The 19,144-nt window shown below is 56.1% G+C and overlaps 3 protein-coding genes across 4 annotated transcripts in view; 1 reads left to right on the top strand and 2 right to left on the bottom strand.

Annotated features, from left to right (window-relative positions):
- Positions 1-1,317, bottom strand: part of ICMT (isoprenylcysteine carboxyl methyltransferase) — a 10,319-nt gene extending 9,002 nt beyond the window's left edge. The window contains exon 1 of the mRNA XM_080921381.1: positions 1,042-1,317. Coding sequence (XP_080777507.1) covers positions 1,042-1,236 — 195 coding nt within the window. The 5' untranslated portion in view covers positions 1,237-1,317. The remainder of the gene's footprint in view (positions 1-1,041) is intronic.
- Positions 1,318-9,269: 7,952 nt separating this feature from the next.
- HES3 (hes family bHLH transcription factor 3) lies at positions 9,270-10,732 on the top strand (the record flags this gene model as incomplete). Its single annotated transcript, XM_080921385.1, has 4 exons — positions 9,270-9,287; positions 9,744-9,839; positions 9,925-10,006; positions 10,377-10,732. The coding sequence occupies exons 2-4, from the start codon at positions 9,759-9,761 to the stop codon at positions 10,730-10,732; spliced, it is 519 nt and encodes a 172-aa protein (XP_080777511.1). The 5' UTR covers positions 9,270-9,287; positions 9,744-9,758.
- Positions 10,733-14,016: 3,284 nt separating this feature from the next.
- On the bottom strand, positions 14,017-18,607 carry GPR153 (G protein-coupled receptor 153; the record flags this gene model as incomplete). 2 transcript variants are annotated; one of them, XM_080921370.1, is made up of 5 exons in its annotated part: positions 14,017-14,758; positions 15,121-15,305; positions 15,711-15,903; positions 17,462-17,891; positions 18,252-18,607. In XM_080921370.1, the coding sequence occupies 5 exons, from the start codon at positions 18,605-18,607 to the stop codon at positions 14,027-14,029; spliced, it is 1,896 nt and encodes a 631-aa protein (XP_080777496.1). In that variant the 3' UTR covers positions 14,017-14,026. The 2 variants fall into 2 exon arrangements, with proteins under 2 accessions (XP_080777496.1, XP_080777497.1); XM_080921371.1 differs by having other exon boundaries at positions 14,017-14,689.
- Between the last annotated feature and the right edge of the window lie 537 nt (positions 18,608-19,144).

The raw sequence follows: 19,144 nt of genomic DNA, 5'->3' as shown, positions 1-19,144 counted from the left end.
ACTGCCCTGGATTAGCAAGGCTCTCAGTGAGCAGAGTCCGTTTGCTCAAGACATAGAAAGGGTTCAAACCTTGTTTTTATTCGCCCAGCTCTGGTCTTGGACAAGTTACTCAGATAGTAAGAGTTTATCCCTCTAACCCATGGGAGTAACAGCAGTATTGTGTTTTAGGGCTGCACAGAGGATTCCCCATACAAAGCACCTAAGAATAACCAATCTCAATAGCCACGAGTACTTATTACTGCTAGCAACAGCAAGTCTAACTACGGAAAAACTGTTTAAGCACAGTTTATGGCTGATCCTCCCAAGTCAACGACTCCAACTCTGTGCCCTGTCCCCTCTGTGAAGCAAGGCATTTGATCAGCAGGTAAAACACCACACCTGACATTACATCAATTAAAATTTCGTGGGTTAGCTCCCTTCCCACCCGATCTGCATTTGCCGAAGCTGCTGATCGGCAGGAAATGCAATTAACACCCACAGCTAGAAGTGGGTCCCTCCTGTGACCTCAACTTATGGCTGACATACAAGCCCATGGGGTGGGGATGAACTGACCACTGAAGGCTATGCTAATGCTCCTTTAACGCACTCCCAATAGACTAGCTCCCATGCCTGTCCCCTCGCCTGCCTGTCCCCAGTCCATCTACCCAGCTCTGCCTGGCGGATCCTGGTCCCCGCGCCCAGTCTTCTCGGTTCTAATGTACCTGTCCCACCTACTCTTGCCCCGTCCCTGCCTCATCGGTCTCTGATCTCCATCGACCCGGGCTCATCTGCCTCTTCTCCAGCCCCAGTCCATCCGGCCCGCCCTGCCCTAGCGCAGCCAGCCAGCTCTATCCAGCCTGGTCTGCACCTGCTCCGCCCACCCTTCCCGGAGCCCGTCTGGTCCCGGTCCACCCGTCTGTCCCTGTCCACCCCGACCCTGGTCCAGGTCTGGAGTCCCGGTCTACCGGTCCATCCTGTCCGTCCCGCCCTCTATCTGGTCCATGTCAACCGGTCCACCCGTCCCGCCCGCCCGGTCTCGGTCCCTCCGCACCCGGCCCGCACCTGGTAGCGCGGCGGCCGGTAGAGCAACAGCAGCAGCGCGTTGAGTCCGGCCACGTAGAGCACCAGCCCGGTGCGGCCCTGCAGGCCAGCGCGCGTGAGCAGCGGCAGAGCAAGCACCGAGGCGCCCAAGAGGAAGGTAGCGAGGCTGAGGCGTGCCTCGGAGCCCGGCGGAACCCGCGCCGCACAGCCCGCCATGGTGCAGGGCGGCGGAAGAGCCAGCGGCGGACTAGCGGGGCCGAAGCTCCGACAGTAGCCGGGGAAACCCGAAGGCTGCGCCTGCGCACTCCGCCGCCGACGCCGGCTCGGGAAGGGCAAGTGCCCGGAGCTGTGCACTGCCGCTGAGGTCTCGCGAGACTGCTGCCACGCGCGGCTGAGGGCTGGAATTGGAGCGAGCGGTGCGCCCCGCAGGCCCCGCCCCGCAGCTCGGGACAGCGTGACGTCGCAGAGGGGCGACGCAGCAACCCGGAAGTGGCCTCGGAGCCCTGCAGAAGTTCATCCCAAGTTTAGAGTCCAAGAGAGAACTGGGCGTACCGCGACACTGCGCAGGCGCCAGCGGGGGTCTGCGGACCCGGCGAAACGGCTCAGGACTCGCATTCACAGCCTTCCTGAAATAGGATCCCTGTCCTCCTAGTAGGATGCGGTCCTCACTTGATTTGGGGGGAAGAAGCGTGATATGAGTGAGCTCGGGATGAGGATTAAAATCAGCGAATTACCTTAAGGTGGCAACATTCTGGACGATTTTCCTTGACCCACATAGGTGTGTTTGTGTTTTTCCATGTTGCCTATAATGAAGTAGTGCGTGTTAAGATCAAAAGTTTTTCACCACTTTTATCATTTTAAATCTATGCATTTGTACATCTATGTATTTGTAGATCTTTATGAGGCACAGCACAAGGTGGTTTGACAGGGCTGGAATCCTGTTGTGTTTTATAAAGAGAGACCAAGATACGTTTGACAGAAGGGCGCTATGGTGAGAGGGGTGCCTCGGCGGGTCCAGCAAGCTGAGGCGTCCTTTCCCCTGAGGAAGGTACCAGCCATAATGTAGGTATAATGTAGAATAGTGGGAATAGGAGTTGAGAAGGGCGTAGAGACAGAGAAAGACAGAGGGGTCGGGGGAGAGAGAAGAAAGGCCGGCCAAGAACATGTGGAGAGAGTCAGAAGAGCTGCAAACAGCACCTTTTATAGTAAGCCAGGCCTACCTGGCTGTTGCCAGGTAACTGTGGGGCGGAGCCTAGAAGGAATGCTAACAGATCCAGCTTGTAGGGATCGCCTGCAGATGTAATGGTTTGTTACAAAACCCCAACTCCACACACGCACACCCCAAATAAGGTGTTCTAGTCTCATTTCTGTTGCCATGATTAAATGCTGACCAAACGAACTGAGGAAGAGAGGGTGTTGGGATTCTGTAAACCCCACTCCTCAGTTACCTGGCAATAACCAGGTATACTCTGCCCTAGTGACCTGACACTATAAAAGGGGCTGCTTGCCCCTCCTCCCTCCCTCTCTCTCTCTCTCTCTCTCTCTCTCTCTCTCTCTCTCACTCTCTCTCTCTCTCTCTTGCTCTTTCTCCTTGCCCCTCCTCTCACCCTTCCCTTCCTCCCCACTCCATGAGCGTATGGCTGGCCTCTACTTCTCTCTTCTCTCTGCCCCTACTACCCTCTTAACTCTCCCAGGACCTGAATAAACTCTATTCTGTACATAGTCATGTGGCTGGTCCCTCGGGGGATGGAATTCCCAACATGCCCCCCCCAGAGGCATCTACCTTACCCCCAGGCTTCGCCACACCTCCATGGGCCACACCCCCCCCCCCTCTTCATCCTCTTCCTAACCTTGGTGCTGAAACCTGGACATAAACTTTTAACAACAGAGGGTTTGTGGCCTACTAGCTGCAAGTCATAGTCCATCCCGAGAGAAGTCAGGACAGGAACCACGAAGAAGCGCTGCTTCCGGCTGGCTAGCCTGCTCTTACGGAGCTAGCTTTCTCACACAGTCTGGCACTTGCCTGAGGAACGCAGTCCCCACAGACAAGCACCGTTTGACTTAGGCAAATCCTCAATCAGGCTTCCTTCTCAGATAACTAGGCTGTGTTAATTTGAACTAAAAGCTAAGCAGGATATAAAGGCAACTTCTGTGGTGCCATACTGGGTTTTTGAAAGGAAAAGATGACGTCCCGGGTTTCAGCACCAATGTTAGGGGAAGGATGAAGAGAGTGGGGGGCATATGGCCCATGGAGGTGCGGCGAGGCCTGGGGGTTAAGGGAGATGCCTCTGGGGGGCCCATGTTGGGAATTCCTTCCCCCTGAGGGACCAGCCACATGACGGTATAGTACAGAATAGAGTTGATTCAAGTCATGGGAGAGTTAAGAGGGTGGTAGAGGCAGAAAGAGAGAGAGAGAGAGAGAGAGGAATAGACAAGTAGAGGCCGGCCATGAGCATGTGGAGGGAGGGGGGGAGGGGATGAGGAGGGGTAGGGGTGGGAGAACAAGGCTGCAAGAGGCCTCCAGAGGCAAGATCGAGAGGAGGGGGCAAGCAGCTCCTTTTATAGTGGCAGGTCACTGGGGCGGAGCATACCTGGCTACTGCTGGGTAATTGAGGGGTGGGGTATACCTGGCTGTTGCTAGGTAACTGAGGGGTGGGGTTTACAGAATCCCTACAGTTTTAATGTTACAGGGCTGAGAGCAAGAGTCCTGGCTATTGTCCTGTTCCTCGTGGCCTTTCCAGACTCAGGACACATGAAAGCCACTAGAGGGTGCTTCTTGCCCCACGCTTGAGGGAGGGCTTTTGACTCTAAGGACAAAACCCTCTCTAGTGAAAGCCCCTTCTCAGGCCTTTTCAGGCCCTAAGCTTTTGAGCACCACTCTTAGGCACCAAGCAAAGTGTAACTGACTAAGGGTTGGGGTTTAGGATAGCTTGAGCAACTCCATCTTCTCTGCCTGTCATCTCTCCTGAGGCCCCAGTCCTCCTTCAGCCCAATCCTATAGGGAGGACAAAGAACCCAGCACTCACAGTGGAGTGCTGAAGGAGAAAGACAAGCAGACATTCTCATACATACCTGGCCACACAGGAAATGCATATACCCAGTAAAACAGTCTCATTAAAACAGCGCCTATAGCCAGAGAAGCAATCCTACACCCAGCATGCATATACAGAGATGCAGCCCCACCGGAGAGGGCCACACACAGCCCATAGACTCAGCTCCATAGTCACACACAGAGAGCTAACTGTACCTAAAGAAACAGTTATGCACAGAGTACATGTGCCCAAAGGGATAGTCACACCGAGAGAGGGATACACCCAGATGCCCAGGGAAACAAAAGCTTTTCCCATAGGCGAGGAAAGGATTCTGATGGCATGGGCTCACTTTGTACCCAGAGGAGGTGACAGAAAGGGAAAAGGCCCAGTTCTGGGTTGCATTGCTTGTCTTTTCTGAAAATAAGCATCTGAATGTGTTTTGTTCTGGGAGCTTCCAGGCAAGCACAAAAGGACCTCTTTCTTAAGCAGTAGGGTCCCTCTGCAGCCCTCGCCTCCCCCCATCCTGATCTGCCATCACTGGCTAACACAGCCTTCCTGCCTGAGCCCAGCCAGAGGAGCTCCCTTTTGAGTCCACTTATGGGGCTGCAGATAGGTTTTAATGACATACATGCATGCATATGTGAGTAGCAAGTAGCTATGGGAAGTTACAGGTATTTTGTGGTTTGAATGGAAGCAGGGCAGGTTGCTTCTGATATTTGGGCATGTTTCTGAAAGTGGAACAGGATGGTCAGCCTGGGGCCAAGCAATCCTTGATGGCTAGTGGTTATTGCCTCATACAGCATGACTTGATTCCTGATTACTTGAAATTACCAATACTAACATTTCCAAATTATTTCATATATATACATACATATATTTTTTTTCAAATTCAACCACAGACTGAGATGACATCAGGTTTCATATTTACATTTATTTTAAATTGTGTGTGTGTGTGTGTGTGTGTGCATGCTCACGCGCAGATGAGTGCAGGTGCCAGTGGAGACCAAAGGCAAGTTCAACTCCCCTGGAACTGAGATTACAGGTGGTTATGAGATGTCTTCTACAAGACATTGTACTCTTTTGTTTTTTAATTATTTATTTTTATGTATATGGATACACTGTAGCTGTCTTCAGACACACCAGAAGAGGGCATCTGATCCCATTATGATGGTTGTGAGCCACCATGTGGTTGCTGAGAACTGAACTCAGGAAGCATTCAGTGCTCTTAACCGCTGAGCCACCTCTCTAGCCCCCAGCATTTTGTTTCTTAAACATCGTGGTTTTATTGACCAGGAGAGATTATGGAAAGCAGAGCAGTAAGCCCAAGGCAGGCATGAAGATGTGTGGCCGAGACAAACATTGACACTTCACACAGGCACACAGGCAAGCAGCTCACCCAGACACAAAATCCCCTGGGGGAAGTTGGCTCCTGTTATCCAAACCTGAAGCCAAACAGTAGAAAAGCCCAGAAAGCTCACATCCCCCTCCTCTGTTATGAATGCCAGATCAGTCATTTGCAGAGTGTCTCCCTCACCCCAACAGCTTCTGGTTATTCAAGGCCTGTGGCCTACACAGAGTGCATGTGGAAGCTGAGGGCAGTGAGGAGTCTGCCGGAGACAGCCCAGTCTTCTCTCCTCAGGCCCAGGCTTGAGGAATGAAAGCACCTCTTTCCAGCCCCGTAAATGACGCGTGATTTATGAGCTCATCAGCCCACGGTGCATAAGTCATACGTGCACAAAAGGGCCGGGTAAATATTTAAAGATGAGAGCCCGCTCAGGGAACACACAAAAGGCCAGGACAAAGAGGGTCTCTCTGAAATCACTCTTCCTGAGCTGGGCCAGCCTGGGGAGCTTTGAGGAACTCACTGAAGTCCCCGCCTTTGTCCCCTGAAGGGCCCTCGGCTGCTGGGCTATTTGAAGTCTCAACACAGCTAAAGAGAGTTAAAACAATTGCAGCCTCTCCAACCCCATCTGCAGACAATTGGCTGAGTCATTTCAGGGCTTCTGCTGTGTCCCCCGGTAGTTAATTACACACAGCAATCACTTCTTCATCCCACTCTGAGACACATCTGCAGAGAACAGGCTTATTCCAGTTAGCACCAGCACCCACCCCAGTTTGTGCCAGGCTCCTCATTTAGCATTGGTTTGAAGCTGGCAGTATGGGAATAAAGGTTCCTACCCAGGACCCCCAGGCTGCTGGCTCTTGGGATGGGAGGTGGAACTTTTTGGGGAGGCTTCCAACCCCTGCCCCACTTTGTTTTCAGATCTGTGTGTGGTTTTTGCCAAATTTGAGGAATGGAATGGGGAAGGCACAAAGGCACCAGGTCCCTTTTCTGATTAAGTTCCAAGGGTGAGAAAGAGGAGGGAACAGAGATGGGCTGAGGGCCCCCAGGAGTTCTAAAAGGAACATTTGTGGGTTTGTTTGTTTGTTTCCCCTTGCATGAGCAAAAGAAACCTGGGTTTCCCTGTTCCTCCTGGGCCTGTGCTCTTTTCCAGGTTCCTCAGGGACCCTGAGCGCTAAAGATGGAAAGGGAGTTGGTGGCCTACATCCCTGTTTGCATAAGCAGGGTTTCTAAGTTGGGCCATGACCTTCCAAGCAGTCCAAGGGAGAGTACTTTACACAGCTTGCTCAGAGAGGACAAGGTGAGCAGCTGTCTCTCTTCACCTCTGGGAAAGCTCTCCTGGGTGAGTCTGACTGTGGATGCAGGTAAGACATCCTCGCGGGCAGATGGAGCACCAGTCCCCAGGCTGTATCTCATTAACTGTCATCTCTTCCAATGACCTTGTGGGAGAAGAGGCTGCCTGGACGAAGATCCTGTAATGGAAGCTTCGGTAGTAGAAGGAAGAGGGTTGTTTCAGAGCTCTGGGAGAAGGGAAGGGGGAGAAGAAGAAAAGGACCCTCCTGGCCGGGGTCTTGCATGACCCTCAGTTGCAGGAGCAGGCATTGAAGGGTGTTTTGCAGCAACGGAGGAAGGAACCTCAGAGAAGTCCGCGGCGCGTCGAGACCGCTGTCCAAAGACTGTCCCACAGGCAGTGGGAGGCGTAATGCAGCCGAGCGGCCGGCCTGTTAAATAGATCCAAGCCGAGCAACCACTGAGAATCCGGTCCCTGCCCATGGCGGGCCCGACTTCCTCCAGCCAAAGCAGAACATTGCAAATTAGCGCATTAGCGCATTTTGTGGTCAATTTTCCACTACCTAAGAAACACTTAGCCACCCACGTGTGCGGCCCCACCCAGTGCGGTCCGGATCCCTGGGCATAAAGCTATGAGGGGGTGATGGCCCAGACAACTGTGAATACTGGGGTGCGGGCTGGGGCCAGAGAAGGGGACTTTATAGTGACCCTAATTCTGGAGAGGGGGCGGGCCCAGTGCCCGGCGCCCTGCGGTGCGTCGGGTGAGCTGTGCACAGCTCCATTGGTTTGCTAATGCACTGAACTGAAAGGCGCGGGCCATAGTTTCGGGGGAAGTATTGTAATTACAAGACAAATTGCCTGGTGCTGGCTCGGCTTGAGAGCACGGAGGGTGGAGAGGACCCGCCCAGGTGAGGCGCGCGCCCGGCCTTCCTACAGATGTGCGGCAGCTGGAAGCCTGTGCGCCGCGGGGCGCCGGGAGTTTGGCTTGGAGAAGGCGGACGCGGGCGACGCTTTGTGGGCTCGGCACAATGCCCTTAACACTCGGCTGCTCCTTTTGTGCGGTGCCTCCCGCCCGCCTACCCCGCGGCGCCTTTGTACCACCCGACACAGCCCCAGAGCCTTAGTTACTCGCAAGGGGGCCTCCCGAGCCGGCTGGCCCGAGCACTTTAAAGCTGCCCGGCGCGTGGCAGCGATCGCCACTAGGCTTCAGTCCCACCACCAGCCCAGGGTCCAAACCCACTCAGACCAGGCCACCCCGCCCTGAGGCCTCGGGGCGGCAGGAGGACGTTCCAGAGTTGTGGAGTTGTGGTCTCTTTGCCTGGGCCTGAAAGGGTGAAGGCGGGGCTCGATTCTCCACGCTGCTAGACGTTTGAGAGCGCATAGAAGAGGCCTCTTCAATGCCCAGAGCGAGGGAAAGTGGAGGGGGTCAAAAAGGTGCGCGATCCGGGGGGCATCTTGACCCAACAATATCCTCTTGAGGCCTCACAGAGGCCTCTTCCTCCCCATTACTTGGCCACAAAGGATGCTGCAGGACTTAGGTGACTTCCTATGGCCTCACCAGCATTGTCAGGAATGCTAATTCAGTCTCCTGTCCCCCAAACTAAGACCAGGCGAGTGTAAGAGAAGGAGTTATCTAGGCTTGAGTCGTAGATTTTCTCCAGAGGTCAGCCTTCTTATCTGTCAAACTTCCCTGGTCCAACCGGAGTGATGTCAGACTGCCTCCCTGCTGCAATGCCTATAGTAGATGCTCCCAGAGCCTCCTTTGCTGGATTCCTGTTCTCCACAACATGAACAATGGGAAGATGTACAGAACCCTATAGTGTAGTCCGGACTCTCCTCAGAGCATCAGCGGTCCTCACCCCACCCCCCTACTTCCCACTCACTAGATTTAAAGGAAGGTCCACAGGAGTTGAATCCTATTTGCATGCGCGCTCTCTCTCTCTCTCTCTCTCTCTCCCCACCCCGTTTCTCTCCTCTCTGCTCCCACCACATCCCCAGACAGGACTTCTCTTGGCTGTCCTGGAATTTGTCCTAAAACCAGGCTGTCCTTGAACTCAGAGATTTGCCTGCCTCTGCCTCCTGAGTTCCGGGATTAAAGATGTCTGCCACCACACATGGCTCATATGTTTTCTTTTAAGAGACTGGTCCTTCACCAGAGTGGCAAACCTGGAAGCCCAGGGCCTGGGATGCCGTGGTCTGCCTCTCAGCTACAAGCATCCTTCAAGTTGCTGGGTCCTTGGAAAGAGGTGGCCTGCCGTGGCCCTGCAGGCGGGCTGCACGCTTTAATGGGACACATGTTACTGCGTGGCCCCCACAGGCCCTGCTTGCAACTGGCTTTGAGCAACCACAGGCAGAAAATTGCTACATTGTCCTGACATTAGGGCGACTAATTCAGCATCTCAGCGTGGCCAGAGCGTGAAGGGAGCAGAAAAGCATCACTGGCCAGCATCCTATCCTCAGCATCTTTATCAGGCCTCAGGACACCTAGAGCTCCACCAGGCATCATTTCGGAAGGCCCCCAGCTCACAAAGCTCCCTGCCATAGTGGAGGGCCACCAGAAGAACGTTGGATAAGAAGAAGCAGCCAGGACTTGGCAAGCAGTGGTGAGGTTCCGAACCTACAGCAGCTGGCCCAACAGTGCCGGGAGGGGGTGGGCTTGGGAAGAGAGACTGGAGTAGTAGTGAGTCAAGGTGGGGTGTGTGTGTTTGGGGTGGGGGGAGGGAGAAAGATGTCCTCTGGGAAGCCAGAAAGTCAGAGGCAGCCTGGGCTATTGGAAGGAGCCCCTTTCGGTCCCCTCCCCCTTCTGAGTTTTTCTAGTTCCTAGAGGCCCATTGACATGTAAACGAGGTACCCTATAAAGGCAATTCAGCCCACTGCCTGTGTGAATACCACGACATGGGCACCGAGCCCACTTCGAAGGGCAGCCCCAGTGGCCCAGCCAGCAGCTTCAGAAAGGTCTGGGGTCCTGAAGGGTATGGGGTGAGAACCCCTGGAGGTGGGAAACCCTGGGTTGGAGGGAGTCGTGGCCTTCCCTCTAAAATCTACTGGCTACCCCTCAGATCTCCAAGCCTCTGATGGAGAAGAGGCGCCGCGCGCGCATCAACCTGTCACTGGAGCAGCTAAGGTCTCTTCTGGAAAGGCACTACTCACATCAGGTAAGGCAGGAGAAGAGGGGTAGTCCGTCAGTCAGTCCCTTCCCCAGCTGCCCTTTATGAGCATCGTCTTCCTATGGGTTGGCAGATACAGAAACGAAAGCTGGAGAAGGCTGATATCCTGGATCTGAGTGTTAAGTACATGAGAAGCCTCCAGAACTCACTGCAAGGTAGTGACAACCCACGGTGTGACGCCGCCGGGAAGGGCCTGTGTCAGCTAGCCATGGGGGCTTGCTGAGGCAGGAGGGTGGGGAGCTGGTGATCCGCCCTCCTGAGCTACAAAGTGATATCCTGGGAGTGGGGTGGGGGATGGGTAGAGAGGAGAGCTGAGGTGGACTGCTAAGGGTCCACCATCTAACTGGGGCGGATGTGGGGAGGGAAGCGAAGGCCTGTTTGGCCGTGCTTTTGCAGGCGGAGTGTGTGAGCACTGGTCTGCCCCACTGAGGAGACCATCTTATTTCTTGTCTTTATGCTCCTCTCCCTTTTTTCCCCTCCACCTCTTCTCTTCTACTCCCTTCTCTCCCCCCTTCCTTCCTCCAGGACTCTGGCCAGTACCCAGTGGGGTGGACTACCCGTCCGGCTTCCAAGGAGGCTTGTCCGGCGTGAGCCAGAGGCTTCGCCCGGGAGAGGACAACAGCCTGCGCTGCCCCCTGCTGCTCCAGCGCAGGGCCGGCAGCACCACGGACAGCGCCAACCCACAGGCGGTTCCCAGCCCCTGCCTCCCGGCCATCTGGACACCTGGTCACGCTGCAGGTGGCTCCCACGCCCCGCAGCCCCCGTCCCCTCTCCCTGGAGGTCTCCTTGAGTCCTCCACCGGCGTTCTGGCACCACCACCTGCATCAAACTGCCAGGCCGAGAGCCCGAGACCCGGGTTTCGCGTGTGGCGGCCCTGGTGAGGCCTAGGCAAGGATTTAGACTCAAGCCCTCACCCCGCCCCCATCACCTCGCCGTCTAGTCTGGGGAAACTGTTTTGGGGCACCCATGGTGACTGCAGGGACTCTATCAATCGGTGGCTTGGTGGGGCTGCAGGGAAATCTTCGGACTCATTTGCGGGGAGGTCTGCACATCTAGGTGAATTCACCCACTCCAGCCCCACCCACTCCAGCCAGACCAGCTTTCCACCTCTTGCTTCTAGTGAAGATGGGAGGGGACGGGTGAGCAGTATCCCTTTCCCAAGGACCCGGGGCTGGTAGTCCGCGCCTCCCCCCTCTCCATGGCTGCGTCACGGTGGGAAGGTCGCGGTTGCTAGCTGCGCAAAGCGGACCCCTCGCAGCGAGGAGAATCGCTGCCCCGCCCTGGCCCATTCAACCGGCCTCCGGCTCTCCGTTCCCACCCGCACAAAGCGCGCAGGGCCCCGCCCCTTCGGCAAGGGGCTCCCATCCTACCACCACCCAAGACCCTCTCACTACCATCGCAGCCCATCACCCCCTCTGCACTGATTCCACACTGCTAGCGTGCTCTTCCACCCCCTCCTCCCGCGCTAATACCTACGGCTGCGGCAGGATGGTGCGGAGCACTAGCTCCGCCCCTAAGGTACAGGGCGTGCCCGACGCAGCGCCTCGCCACAATCTAGAGTCCTGGGTCCCACCCATCCCTGCTTAGAACTGCTGAGACCCGAACATTTTGTGTTCTCAAAGACCACTGTAGTGCCTTCTGAGCCTTAGACTCAAACTAAGCCCATCAGTTACCATGCACTGGAACTGTGTTGGGGAGAGGGCTCCTGTTGTGAACCAGTCTTGGGGGGGGCAATTCAAAATCCCAGCACCTCCTATTACCAACGTACAATTATGAATAAAGACTGGGCGTGAAAACAGACTGAGACCCGAGTGCGCCACAAATACCAACTGTCTACGGGGTAATTTCAAGTTTGGGGCGACTCTTGCCCTGCGGGTAGACTTGCCGTTCACAGAATTCTCTGCAATTTGGCTATCCCACCCTAACCCACCCCACCCCACTCGCAGGCTTTTTGGAGCAAGAACGGGTGCAGAAGCTTCAGTTGTGGCCACCTCAAAGTGGCCTCTTGTCTTCTATCAGCGTGAGAGAAACGCCAAGAGTTTTTTTCTCTGTTACCGCCAGGTGGCGGCCTCTCAGCGAGGACCAGACGGAGCAGGCGGTGAATTTCAGGGGCGTCAGAGTGTCTCAGGAGGCCAATGATCTTACAGGGCACACCCAGTCCTACTCCTGAATCAACACAGTGGTGGTCAAATACTAGCTCCTATCACTGGTGACAGGACCATGGGCTTTGGAGCCCACACACTGCCTCCTACTGTTGAGGACTCGGGTCTGTGCCACTGGCCAGGTGGGACTGCGGTACCTGCTTGGGAAGACATGACAAGTCCAAGGGAACGTACTGGCCTATGCTTCACGCTCTAGATGTAGACAGATTTGGGGAGCAGCTGGTTAGCCCTGGGAAAACGGGTTTCAATGAAATCAGCCTCAGAAGGCTGTGTGCAAACCATGAGGAAATTTTTATTGGGTCCTATACAGAAAAGAAATGCTGTTAAAAAAAAAAAAAAAAAAAAAAAAAAAAAAAAAAACCCTACAAAGGAATCCCTGACTCTGGGCTGGGCGGTGGGATTCTGATAGCTCTCAGTAACCAGGGCCAAGGTTTTTACGGCTGTCAGCAAACAGGGAAGCTGAACTAGGTGTGGGCAAGAGTCCTAGGCGCCTAGAACCCTCTGTTTAGGGTTTGCCCTCAAAGTTCTGTAAAAATCAGGAGTGACTTAGGGGAACTATGTCCCCATTACAAGTATTGCCGTTGAATACAAAATATAGAGTGAAACCCAAGTGGTAAATTGGTCATACGAGACCCGTGAAGGAGACAGTGGCTAGCTGGTGGCCTCTGCCCCCGTATGACATGTCAGTCCCTGAAGGCACAGCAGCAAATGACCAGGGGCAGTTTCTCCCGAGTCTGAACATGGACCACAGTCCCCTGTTCTTCTGTGCGGTTTATCTTCCATTTAACCCACAGCCAGGAACTAGAGAGCCCTCTGAGACCTAAGACGGGGCAGTCCCCCACCCCCATCCCCAGCTGTGACTGGAAGTGTGTCTGCAGAGGGAGAAGACGTGGGCCTGGCCATACGTCAAGGAGAACAAGACGCGGGCTGGCTCTGTGCTGGCCTTGAGACTATCTCCAGGTTCCAAAACTCCTGTACGGTGACAGCTCTACCCCTCCGCTGTCCTGGGAATACCCATGACCCTGGCACAGCCCAGACCCAGACAGGGGTCTACCTAGGGGACAGCAAAGCCCTTCTTGCAGTGGTGGTGGGGTACAGGACACCCTTACCAGGAGCTTTGCCTGTGTAGGTGGGAGGCAAAGCTGGAGACGGGCACCAGGACACGGAAGTCCATTTCTACTTGCTTTGGTTCTCTGTGCCAGGCAACTGCAGTCTTCACAACAGGATCACAGAGGCGGCCAACATAGTGGGAGACAGGCAATATGGTGGAATCTGGAGCCTGGGGACACTAACGGGGCTTGGGGTGGTTGTCATACCTATGGTGTTGTGCTTTAGCTAAAGTAGGGTGAGTCTCCAAGAGGGAGAAGGTCGTTGAGACTGAGGGGCTTCAGATCTGGGGCCTTCATGCTGAAGGGTGACCCTAACAACGGGCCCTAGACTACCTGTCACACCGGGTCCGTTCAAGTCCGAGGGCACAGACCGGGAGTGTTCTTCAAACAGCTTGAGAGATGTATCATGGTCATCCACTCTTCAGAGACAGGGAAGCTGAGGCAGGCCACGAGGAAAGCCGGCTCAACAGAACTTGTCTGGGCTCTGAAGATCCCCGTGTTTGAGGATGTTCTACGTGCCACACCCTAGAAGTGAGGCAGCGGCAGTGCGGGAAGTTGGAGGTGGTCGTGACTTCCGGTTTAAGCTTCTCTGAGAACGTCCTTTCTCATGGTGGTCGGGTCTCAGGGTTCCCCACACCCCGGTCTAGCCTCAGAGGTGTACAAAACGTGCAGATGCCACTCGCTACACAGGCAGCCTGCCTCTTCCTGGGAGATGTCCATGTCCTGGGAAGCCATCCAGAGTGGCCAATCGTCCCTCCAGGCGACACCAGAAGGAAGGAACTGTAAGAGAGGTGCAGAGTCCACCCTCCATTCACCCCTAGCGCAGGTGGCGCTTATTGGCGCCTAACACTGGAGGCATCTTTGGTGCTGTGCCTCTTCTGTGTGCATGGCCTCTCTGGGGGCCCTAGGACGCAGAGCCCAGCGAATCCGAGTGCAGCGTGACGTAGCCAGAGGACTCGGAGGGCGAGCTCAGAAAGCTGCTAGTGCTGCCGCAGCCCGCCGCGTGCAAGCCGCCCGGCTCGCCCCAGGACACGCTCAGGCTGCTCTGCAGGGGCCCCGCGTGCGCGCGCGCGGCCCGTCGTCCCTGGCTGCGTTGCGCACGGCCACCAGGGGGCGTCGGGACCTCAGCAGGCTCCGCGCCGTCGGGTGCAGCCGGGAAGGGCCGCACCGGGGCAGGCACGCGACGCAGAGGCTGCGGCTCGCATTCGAAGGCGGTCAGCGCGAAGGCGTCCGGCAGCAGCGACACCGAGGCAGAGCGGGCGCCAGGCCCGGGTCGGCGACGCGGACTGCCGGGAGGCGAGTCGTGGGCGCGACGCGGGCCGCCGTCTAGGGACAAGGGCTGCAAGGACAACAGGCTCTCGGCAGAGCGACGGCGCGGGCGGAACGGGGGCGCATCCTCGGAGAAGGCCAGCAGGCTCCCGCGCCGCCGGTCAGAGCCCGAGGGCAGCATTAAATGTGCCAGGGCTGCCAAGTCCTCGCCCGAGCTCCAGCGTGGCAGAAAGGTGGGCAGCGGGACGGCCGCCCATACGTCGGCATCATCGTGGGAGAACCGCCGGGTGGGCGGGACCTGCGAGCACCCGGCCGGGCTGAAACAGGGCTGCCCTTCTGGAAACCCGCACCGATGCCTCCCCGCGCCCTGCAGAGCAGTGTGTGGGTCAGGGACAAGGGCCCCCTGGTTTGGAGAAGTGAGATTTGGGGCAGGTGACAACCTCTCTCACCCTGGGTGTTGGTTGGCTGAAGCTTGGGTCGGTTGGACAGAAGGCTCATGGGAAGGCTCACAGCACAAGACACCAATGGACCCCTTTTCCAGAGCACGGGGAACGTGGCCCACCCGCATAGGTTGTGTGAGAGAGGAGAAAGGGAAAGGGAGGATAGGAGAGAAGGGAAAAGAAGAAAAGGGGAGAGAGAGGGTGAGGAAGAGGGAGAGAGAGGAAGGGAGGGGAGGACAGGGGGAGGCACCTCAAACATATGAGGTTCCTCTACTCTGCCTCAACCTACCTGCAGATACTGCATCCGATCCTCCTGCAGTGGTCGCAGAGGGTAGAGCTGGGGTAAGCCTCCCTCGAGGGCAGAGAGTTCGTACTTGGCCATCCTGTCCAGAGCCACGAAGTCACCTCCATAGCTGTAATCCAGGGAGCGCTCCAACACCAGGTCCGGGGAGATGCTGCCCTCTAGACTGGTCTCTGCAGGAAGGACAGAAGCTTAGGGCTGTGAAAGGTATCCAGGAAGGCTTTAGGGAATCCTCACAAGGAAGGGACTAGGTTTCGGAAAAGGGCAGGCAAGGGTTCCAAGTTCAAATCCTGGCTATGGCACACTTTAGCTTTGACTCTGGAGGCTGACATAATGAGCTAATTTGCACAACTGAGATTTAGGGCTGGAACTCCATGGGACTAAATACCCACAGAGGCTGACAGCTCCTGGCACAAGTCAGCCTATGGTGCCTACTGACTTGTGTTGCCACAGGAATATTTAGCAGTGGAGAACAGGGTTACCTAAGTGCCATGTGGTGAGGGTATACCGAATCACTATTGTTCAGCTGACCCCACCCCCAGCGATGTCACCCAGTCCTCCCCAGGGGCCATCCTTACCATTGTCCGAGTCCTCATCGTTGGCCATAAGGGCCATGCACTTCTCCCAGACTGCCTTGAGGTCTGCCCGGTAACGATCACAAGTCCAGAGGAACAGAGGCAGCAGCAGGGCCTGGGTCACGGAGCACCACAGGACGCAGAGCACCATCCAAGGTGCTGAGGCGTCAGCCCGCAGACTACTGAAGCTCACCACCTGTGGGCACAGGGCTCGGCCTGACCCACAGGACCCTCCCGACCCCCACAACATCCCTCCTAGACACAGCTGTCCCATCTGTGTGTCAGAGGCCATAACCCACTGCCCAGAAGACGGACGGTCTAGAAGGTGGCACGGAATGCTCCAGGCCACCAGGAAAGGACCAGATGAGTGACTGAGGACAGAGGCTTGTGTCTACCCTGTCTACAGCTCAGCTGTATGAATTGCTGTGGCCTCACGGGTGCCCATAAGGCGATGTGACCTGGGCTACTGCCACCTGCTTCTAAAGGAACATGCTAGAGAAACAGGTCTCAAGCCTGCACTTTGCTGTCTACTCCTGTGTCTTCCTGGGCCACAGCTCTAGCCCTACCCAGAAACTCAGACCCTAGAGGAGACCCAATTGTCATAGGGTCCAATCAGATGGCCTTTGGGACCCAGGATCCCCACATCTGCTTGCAAAGTGTTTAATGATGTCAAAACAGTAGAAACGGGCATCTGTTCTGCAATCTGTGTGATCATTGGAAAGCACCCGTGTTTCCTTCTCTGGGGCTCTGTTTCCTCATTTGTGAAATGGGCTAAAAGTGCCCCACACTGCGGAAGGTAAGAATTCTTTTCTAAAAGACGTTGTATAACTCCAATTTCTAAGCACATTATTTGTGTTTTGCCCGAATGTATGCATGCACTGTGTGAGTGCCTACAGATGGTTGTGAGCCACCACATGGGGACCAAACCCAGGCCCTCTGCAAGAACAGCCAGTGGTTTAACTACTGAGCCATCCCTCCAGCCCAGAGGTAAGAATTCTCACTACTACTTATGGCAAACAGCAGAGGCTCTATCAATGGCACCCACTTCCCAGCTCCAATGAAATGCTGGGGTGCACCCCCCACTCCCTCCAAGGCCCCGCCCTGTCTTTACAGTACTTAGTGGTTCTCAGGGCAGTTTCTGGGCTGTTCTCACTGGCACAAGGATGACGGGTATCTAGTCCCACTGTGGAAAGTGCGGGCCCTGCTGGGAACAGTGTGACTCTGAGCCAGCACCTCTCGGGGACTGTGTCCTGCAGCGACTCTGGGATGTAACCCTCCTGGCTGTGATCAGGCTGGCCCTGCCCTGGGCTCTAGTCTCTGAAGACCTCGTGTGGCAGGAGCTGTTTTCTGAGTGCAGACCTAGTCCCCGCTGGTCCTTAGCATGAGCAATGTCACAGAAGGTTAGGGGCCTGTCCTATGCCGACTTAATGCTCCCTGCCCACCTGCTGCACCCCGGGACCTGGGGCAGCAGAAGGCAACAGTACTGTTTTTCATGGAAGGGGCTTTGGGTGAGGGGAGGAAGTTCCCCATAGTGTGACAAAAAGCTCCTACCTGACGGGGGTTCAAATCTCACCCATCTACCCTGACTTTGGGCAAGTCATATGACTCTCTGGACTCTGCTCGCCAAACCCATAACATGGGGGTCCTAAGTGACGCCTCAGAAGTCAGGCTTGCGATTTGTGCCACTGGATGTCCCCGGGCTGTCCTAGAAGCCACATCCCTGACAAGCTCCCTACCCATCAACCCTCACCCACCAGCACAGGGAAACCCATGAGGCAGTCATAGATGACCACAATGGTGGCCACCAGACCCGTGATCTGCAGCGACGTCCTGGCAGGCTCCGAGCCGTCAATGGAGGAGCGGCGCTTGCCCTGCGCGTCTTCCACCACGATGGTGGGCACAGTGAAGGCACGGCGGTCAGCCCGGTGCCCCACCTGCGCGGCCAGCGTCTGGAAGAGGGCAATGGCTGTGCAGACCACGCCCATGGCCACGCTGCCTCCCACCAGCAGCAGGAAGCAGACGCCGAAGCCTAGGCCGATCTCGGCCACGATGAAACGGCAGCCGTGGGTGTAGAAACGCTCGCTTGTGTCGTGCCAGCCAATGGCGGGGAGGGCCGACAGGATGAAGGACACCATCCAGATACCCATGACCGTGTGCACTGCCTGCTTCTTGGCGTTGCTCAGCCTGGCACGGAGCAGGGCAGGACAGAGAATCCTGGTGTTACTCACAGGCCCTCTCTGGGGTCACACAGGGCCCTGACCACCGTCCCCATTGCCACCACAGTCCCCAACGAGCCAACATGGCAGGGCCTTGTACCCCACTCAAGAGGCACCTGTCCCTTTCATAGGGCACTTCTGTACCGAGCGACACTAGCGTCCAGCCATAAATACCTCTCTCTGCACGTATGCCCCCAGCAGCCCCAGACTGTGCCAGCCCTTGTCACCCGTCCCGGCATGCAGGAGCTCTCGTACACTAGGTACACAAGATGTCTTTGCATCAAGCACAGCCCCCTCCCTCAAGAACACCAGGCTGTCCCGTGCTCACCGGTAGTTGACTGGCCAGCGGACCATCCACATGCGGTGGTAGGAGATGGAGGTGACGGAGAAGCAGGTGGCCAGTGTGAGCGTGTAGAACGTTGACACGAAGACCTTACACAGGCCCTCATTCCACTCGTAGTCCGGTCGCTGCCTCCGCAGCTGCACGACTGCATACGTGGCGATGGGCACGGCCACATTGAGCATGTGGGTGGCCGCCAGCGTGCAAAGCAAGAACTCCAGGGGCTTCCATTTCTTCTGCTTGGCACCCACACTGAGGATGCCCCAGGCATTGGCCAGCAGCGACAGGCCTCCGCACGCCAGCCAGCCTACCGCGCTGCCGGGCAGCCGCCGTTCATCATTCATGGTGCAGACTGGAGCTGGCGAGTGGCCGTGGCATCCTCCCCAGAGCCAGGCCCCTTTGTAAAGTGGCAGCCCTCACACGTGGGGGCCCGGTGACGCCAGGGACGACCACGAGCAGCTGCGGAGGGAGCAGTGAGCACTTGGTGAGGACTCTGGCAACGGCATGGGAGCACCAGACCGGAGATGGGAAGAGTCCCCACATGGAATCACCTGGCTTACAGCAGGCTGTTGTCTAAGGGGTGGTATACAGGGGTGCCAACTAAGTGCACATTCTCTCATTTGTACTCACTCCTGATCAAGACTTAGACTGTGTGATTCCTTTAGTTCTCCTTAAGATTTAGTGTGTGCGTGCGTGTGTGTGTGTGTGTGTGTGTGTGTGTGTGTGCTCACGTGTACATGGATGCTAAGGATGTGTGCCACATGCATGCAAATGTCTTCAGAGCACACAAGTCTGGAAGAACAGCAAGTGTTCTTAACCATTTGGCCACCTCTCCAGCCCATAATCTGAACTTTCTAACAAGTTACATACAGTCAGGCCAG

The sequence above is a fragment of the Micromys minutus genome (assembly GCF_963924665.1).
Source record: "Micromys minutus genome assembly, chromosome: 9".
Lineage (NCBI taxonomy): Eukaryota > Metazoa > Chordata > Mammalia > Rodentia > Muridae > Micromys > Micromys minutus.
Note: the sequence above shows the minus strand (reverse complement) of the source record. Positions and strands in the feature narration are given on the sequence as shown.